Genomic DNA, 7,501 nt, shown 5'->3' with positions numbered 1-7,501 from the left:
AGGAAGTAGCGTTTCATTGGTGCTTCGGGTGGGATGGAGACTACTTGAGATGGTTGGCTAACTCTGGGCTCTTTTTCTTAATGACGGGAAGAGGATGGGCCTCCGTGTTGAACACCCAGTGATCGAAGGGCAAATGGTCATCGTCTGAGAACAGCAGATACAAATACCTGAAAAACAAAGAACAATAACTCAAGATGTTGAAATGGCACTTTTTGATATTCATAGCGAGATTGCCTGCGAGCGATTTGTGGCATTTGGAAAAAAATGATTTTGTACATAAAGCAGAACCATAAACATTAAGGTTACAAAGTACAGCTAAATGTCATATTTAAATAATAATTATATATATATATATATATATATATATATATATATATATATATATATATATATTTTTTTTTTTTTTTCAGCAATTATAAAACTCATTACTATATTAAATAATAAACACATCACATGAAGCTGTTTTCTATTTTGTTCTGAATTATTATTTATTTTTGGATGCATTTTAAGTTATATTTTAGATGTACTTTATCCCAGATATATTTATTTTATTTTTGATTTGAAAGCAGTAGCCCAAATGTTTCTTGCACTTAATAGTGTTTATAATTATATAGTATTGTTTACACTGAATCTGTCCTCAGCCTTACAGCTATTTTGCACCCAAATGGTGTCACCGTTTGTTGAAGACAGTATTACTGATTGCAGCAAAGTTATACAAAAATAGTGTCTGTGACTGTTTTGTTGCAACTAAACAGACACACGTTGTTTTTGTTATTGTTTCAGCAAAAAAAAAAATGGAGATTCATTTTCCTAATTTAATTATTTTTTTCTTAAGAAATTATATATCGTGAGTTATTATTGACAATATTTCGATTATCGCAGTATCGACATATCGTGATATTATCAGTATCGTGGACAATCTATGGCGTATCGTATCGTGAGGTACCCAGTGATTCCCAGCCCTAGTAGTAATCTATTTTTTTAATTGCCAGAAACCAACCAAATCCATCCATCCATCCATCTCTCTCTCTCCATCCATCTAACCCTTTCTCATTCATCCATCCATCTCTATCTTTCCATCCATCCATCCATCCATCCATCCATCCATCCATCCATCCATCCATCCATCCATCCATCTCTCTCTCTCTCCATCATCCATCTCTCTCTAGCCATCTCTCTTTCTATCCATCCATCCACCCCTCCCTCTCATCCACCTCTATCTTTCTCTCTCCATCCATCTCTATATTTCCATCCATCCATCCATCCATCCATCCATCCATCCATCCATCCATCCATCCATCCATCCATCCATCCATCCATCCATCCATCCATCCATCCATCCATCCATCCCAATTTAAAATACATGTAGTTTAATTCCATTCAGGTTTAGGCACAAAGTCTATGAAACGAGTTCCCCTGTTTTATCACCCATTAAGTCTGACCATGCAGAAAAAGTAATAGCACACCACCTAATCAACAAACTGCTTGATTTGATGAATCATTCATGTCTATAGCACAAAGGGGGGTGAGAATAGCCAAATGGCAAAGTTTAATACTTATGTGCAATAGTATAAAACGAAAACAACACTAATTATCTCCATTAATGTCTAGCTGCAAAAATAAATCTACCTCTTAAAATCTGAACGTTTACTTCGTAAACAAAACACAAACATCTCCCAACTAAAGTGCTGATGAATTAAAGTAAAACACTGCCAAGACAACAGCACCATAAATAAGGGATGGAGTTTACAAACTACAAAAAGTCTGAACATTTTACTTCTTTTGGCTGAGAGTCATAACTAAAGGACATTGTTTCAAAAGTGAAAGGCATAATTCAAAATCTGCAGCCAAGGCGGAAAAAAAACGGGTTTATTTGAAATGCCGGATGACACTTGTTAAAAATTATAGTCTATAAACTTTAGCCGGAGACTGCGATGCTGACGCCTGTATCCTGATGAAGTTGTGACCTTGATAATACGGTTTCTAACCCTCCCTCCCTCTCGGTTCCCTCTGTGAACATGCACTGGCTGGAGGTTCACTGATGAAAGGCTCTCTTCTCCACTGCCCCTCTGAAAATATAAGCTGTTGACCTCAGGCCTCCGGAGCTAAAGCTAAATCATGCGTGTCCACTGGATGAACCACTCCTGGAAGATAAAACTGCAACTGGCTCCTTCTGCAGCCAGCACAATCTTCAGACCTTCAGTTTTAATGCGCTGACACTGAGTAGAAAGACACTGGAAGCTGAAGGCCCATCACAAGAGGCTTTATTTAATGACAGTGACATTGAGGAGACAACAGTATCATACTGCATCTGCAAGGGAAATGGGCCAAACAGCCATCGAGCTAAAATCATCTTTTAAATGATATTTTGGAAATAAAATGGAATATAATTTTTTTTTTTTTTTTTTTTAATGGAATATTTCAGGTAAGGCTGCTAAAATATCTTCTTTTCCACAGAAAGAAGTAAAGACCATTTCACAGCGAGGATGAAAACTATAACGATTAGGGCTGGGAATTGACACCAATTTTACAATTCGATTCTTTCCATTCACAAGCTTTCGATTTGATTATGATTTTTTTATTCGATTCTTTACTGATTATTGTGGATATACATCAGATATAGAACATGGCAAATTTTCTTGAGGGAAAAAAGTTCTTAATTAAAGAAAAGTTTTTATAATAATAGTTACAATACTAACATTACTATTACACAATTTCTACTCCAATTTGTTTTTTGAAATATAAACATGGAAATGGTAGCAATCATAAATTGACGGATTTATTTAAACGTGGATTAATATTGAAAAACATTTAAAAAATATAATAAATAGGTCATAAGTTTATGGAAGTTTACGGAGTGGTTTTTCTGAGATAAATGTGACATTGTTCCAAAGCTGTTTAACTGGCGTCTTTCCGCGGTTGAAACACTGATTGAGCGATTACGTGACGTGATAAAGATTTCAAAGTGTTGTACTAATCTTTTAAAGCAGCACTAGATAACTTTGCTCTCGGGGTCCCCCTATAGTTGGGAAAAAATCGTAAACTCTGTCATCATCAGGAGATGTGCGCGTGCATTTGTTGACATGACAACCATGATAGCCCTGAACTAGTGATGAACGGGTCGTCTCATAACCCGCTGACCCCGTATGTCTATTTAATGGTCTCGGGTGCGGGGCGGGTTGTAAAAATATATACAGTGGTGTGGGGCGGGGCAAATATTTTCATAAAAGCGGGACCCGCGGGTTGGAAAAAAAGCAGACCCGCGCATCACTAACAGTTATCCTGAACACTGTTCACATGCAGGAGTTCTGCTTGCGTCGTGTGTGAAATGTCTCCATCCCAGGTACAGTGGCATTTGTTTCAGCATGTCATATGAATATAATTTCATGGGTTTTATTTTTTTTCAAACGCCAAATGATCGCGATGCTCACGTTTACAAGCCAGCGTCATTATAGTAGCCTAGTCTGTTGGTTACCGTTTTCCAGAATCTATAATACTTCCGTTCAATGTTTGAGGGATAGGTAATAACCATAGCAAGCATGACAGCCGAGTCAGCATCGGTCGGGCACGCCTCCTTCAGCGCACGCCAACGAGCAAACGCTGGCCCAATGTTGATCCTCGTCCTGCTTTAATCCCATCACTTTTTCGTTTCCTCGTATTGCTTTCCTCCAACAAAACCTTTGCTTTCGTATTTTTCTGTGCTGCTTCGGACATGACTATAACATCCGACAAACAAACGATAGTTGGGCTCGCACGTCCGAATGTAAGGAAGTGGTAGTGGTGGTGGAAGTGACGTATATGCCATAAAGCAGTCGAATTTTGTAGTTCTTTTTGTTCTCGGGTTACTACGCGAAACCCGAAGTTTAAAAGTACGATTAAAAAACGATAAAGACCCCGTCAGGCTATGGCAGACGTGTCATTCAACCTATTGTAAGTCGATGTATCATCACAAGAGAATATATTATGAAGGTTGAAAAGTTACCTAGTGCTGCATTAACATACCTTGACGTTCATTTATGTTCTGACGATTTTCTTTTCCTCAGCCCAAATAACGATAACTATAAAATCATTCTAATTCTTTGAGAATAGGGAAGTCCACACCACAACTATAAAGATGGTAGGAACGTTACTGTTGGAATCACTTTTTAGAGTGATTTTATTTTCAACTGCTCAATGATAAAAACATTGACAGCCAATCAGAATCCATCCAGCTTTAATAGGCGGCAGATGACAAAACTGCAGCATGTGCCTATAGTAAACCAGGATGTCCTTCGGAAAAGAGTAGAGGCGTAACCCCGGCATCCTTGCCAAAATTGCCTATTGGCCCCTGTCCATCATGGCCTCCTAATCATCCCCATATACTGATTGGCTTCATCACCCTGTCTCTCCTCTTCACTAAAAGCTGGTGTGTGGTGGGCGTTCTAGTGCAATATGCCAGGTGGATGCTGCACATTGGTGGTGGTTGAGGAGATCCCCCCTTTATATGTAAAGCGCTTTGAGGACCGAGAAAAGCGGTATATAAATGTAACAAATTATTATTATTAAACCGAATGTTATCATGTGTGGACACTAATATAGTTATCGCTATATTGTTCTTGGTGTGAATGGGCCTTAAGTCATATAGGTTTGAAATGACATGAGGGCGATTGTTTTTCATTTTGTGTGAACTAACCCTTTAGTGGTTCAGCATGTGAAGTGGAGTAGATGTAGTGGGCTGAAGTAAGCATGTTAAAGAGCACAGTCATGCCCACAAACACATTGAGAGCATTTCTATGAACAGGAAACTCTGATCCCTCAGCCCGCCAGACAGTTTGGCTCTGAAGAAGATTCATTACTTAATACGCACTTACTGTGCAAAAGAGGCAAACACAGCCAAAAGCAGCAGAATGAGAAACAACCAGAATAAAAGCGAAGAAAAAGCTGAAAGCAGGGGATTCATTCTCTCCCAAAGTCTTGCTAAGTCTTTTGTGTGTTCAATTGTGTACGTTGTGCTCCTCCTGGCCAAAGGGCAAGCACTCCCCCAGAGTATTAAAGGCAGGAGAAATGGAGAGCCGCTGTCCGCTGTGGCAGGAAGAGACTCCAACAGTGATTTCCTCTTAAAATGCAATCAAATAGGAGGAGAACTTGGAAAAGCTGCCCAAAACACAGGATACAGAAGTGCGTTGTGACCTCGCTAACTCCTCAGCTCTTCATTTTGGGCCCTGCCGGAGTAAATGCCTGGTTCTTTATTCATTCCTTTCATTTAAGTGTCTTTAATGATGAATGTTGTGCGATAAGCTAAGCTTGTGAATGAGTTCCAGCCGTCACAGTCTTGTGTCTCAGTCACTTCACCTTGACAGGGACAATTCTCTCACTGACTAGAGAAATGGCTCCATTGACTACATTCTGAGTGCACGTCTCCTTTAGTCAATCATTGCAAAAACGCAAGTTAGTCTCAGACTCTTACAGCATGCCCTACGGATCATTTGCAGACATTTTGTTATTATTGCACAACAAAAGGGGCAAGAGGTTTCTGAGAGATCTAAATCCAATTGGCTGGCTGATCTGATTTTAAGGACTCTAATATACAAGGATGTGCTTACAAGCTTATGATACTTCACACCAAAATCAAAAGACAAACACAACCCTTTGCACAATCAAGTCTATTTTGTTTCGCACTACGTTTTTTATATGACAATTAAGCCCCGTTCCCCAAATTCTCATTAGTTTCGTTCCCCCGCTCATTATTCTGACTGATGATTCTCATTAGATTCTCATAAATATAATACAATTTATTCTTTTTTTTTTTTTTTTTTTACAATAACAAATTACAGTAATAAATGTATTGTGTGTGAATCAGAGTCATTCAACTCAGTACAACACACATTATCATTGCAATAATAATTACAATATATCATTACGTTACGTTACAAAATATAAACACAGATCAGGCATAACATTATGACCACTGACAGATGAAGAGAATAAGACTCTTCTGATTATCTCTTCATGACGGCACCTGTTAGTGGGTGAGATATATTAGGTTGCAAGTAAATTTTTTCTTCAAAGTTGATGTGTTAGAAGCAGGACAAATGGGCAAGCGTAAGGATTTGAGCGCGTTTGACAAGGGCCAAAATTGTGATGGCTATGACTGTCAGAGCATCTCCAAAACTGCAGCTCTAGTGGGGTGTTCCCCGGTCTGCAGTGGTCAGTGTCTATCAAAAGTGGTCAGAGGAAGGAACAGTGGTGAACCGGTGACAGGGTCATGGGCGGCCAAGGCTCATTGATGTACAGTCTTGTTCAAAATAATAGCAGTACAATGTGACTAACCAGAATAATCAAGGTTTTTCGTATTTTTTTTATTGCTACGTGGCAAACAAGTTACCAGTAGGTTCAGTAGATTCTCAGAAAACAAATGAGACCCAGCATTCATGATATGCACGCTCTTAAGGCTGTGCAATTGGGCAATTAGTTAAATTAGTTGAAAGGGGTGTGTTCAAAAAAATAGCAGTGTGGCATTCAATCACTGAGCTCATCAATTTTGTGAAGAAACAGGTGTGAATCAGGTGGCCCCTATTTAAGGATGAAGCCAACACTTGTTGAACATGCATTTGAAAGCTGAGGAAAATGGGTCGTTCAAGACATTGTTCAGAAGAACAGCGTACTTTGATTAAAAAGTTGATTAGAGAGGGGAAAACCTATAAAGAGGTGCAAAAAATGATAGGCTGTTCAGCTAAAATGATCTCCAATGCCTTAAAATGGAGAGCAAAACCAGAGAGACGTGGAAGAAAACGGAAGACAACCATCAAAATGGATAGAAGAATAACCAGAATGGCAAAGGCTCAGCCAATGATCACCTCCAGGATGATCAAAGATAGTCTGGAGTTACCTGTAAGTACTGTGACAGTTAGAAGACGTCTGTGTGAAGCTAATCTATTTTCAAGAATAGAATCCCCCGCAAAGTCCCTCTGTTAAAAAAAAGGCATGTGCAGAAGAGGTTACAATTTGCCAAAGAACACATCAACTGGCCTAAAGAGAAATGGAGGAACATTTTGTGGACTGATGAGAGTAAAATTGTTCTTTTTGGGTCCAAGGGCCACAGGCAGTTTGTGAGACGACCCCCAAACTCTGAATTCAAGCCACAGTACACAGTGAAGACAGTGAAGCATGGAGGTGCAAGCATCATGATATGGGCATGTTTCTCCTACTATGGTGTTGGGCCTATTTATCGCATACCAGGGATCATGGATCAGTTTGCATATGTTAAAATACTTGAAGAGGTCATGTTGCCCTATGCTGAAGAGGACATGCCCTTGAAACGGTTGTTTCAACAAGACAATGACCCAAAACACACTAGTAAACGGGCAAAGTCTTGGTTCCAAACCAACAAAATTAATGTTATGGAGTGGCCAGCCCAATCTTCAGACCTTAATCCAATTGAGAACTTGTGGGGTGATATCAAAAATGCTGTTTCTGAAGCAAAACCAAGAAATGTGAATGAATTGTGGAATTTTGTTAAAGA

General features: G+C 39.2%; 1 protein-coding gene across 1 annotated transcript in view; it reads right to left on the bottom strand.

Annotated features, from left to right (window-relative positions):
• Positions 1-6: 6 nt before the first annotated feature.
• man1a1 (mannosidase, alpha, class 1A, member 1) overlaps positions 7-7,501 on the bottom strand; it is a 162,197-nt gene continuing 154,702 nt past the window's right edge. Inside the window, exon 12 of the mRNA XM_067417967.1 lies at positions 7-167. Within this exon, the coding sequence (XP_067274068.1) occupies positions 41-167 (127 nt within the window). The 3' untranslated portion in view covers positions 7-40. The remainder of the gene's footprint in view (positions 168-7,501) is intronic.

This window comes from Pseudorasbora parva, chromosome 15 (assembly GCF_024679245.1).
Source record: "Pseudorasbora parva isolate DD20220531a chromosome 15, ASM2467924v1, whole genome shotgun sequence".
NCBI lineage: Eukaryota > Metazoa > Chordata > Actinopteri > Cypriniformes > Gobionidae > Pseudorasbora > Pseudorasbora parva.
This window is presented reverse-complemented; position numbering and strand designations above follow the sequence as displayed.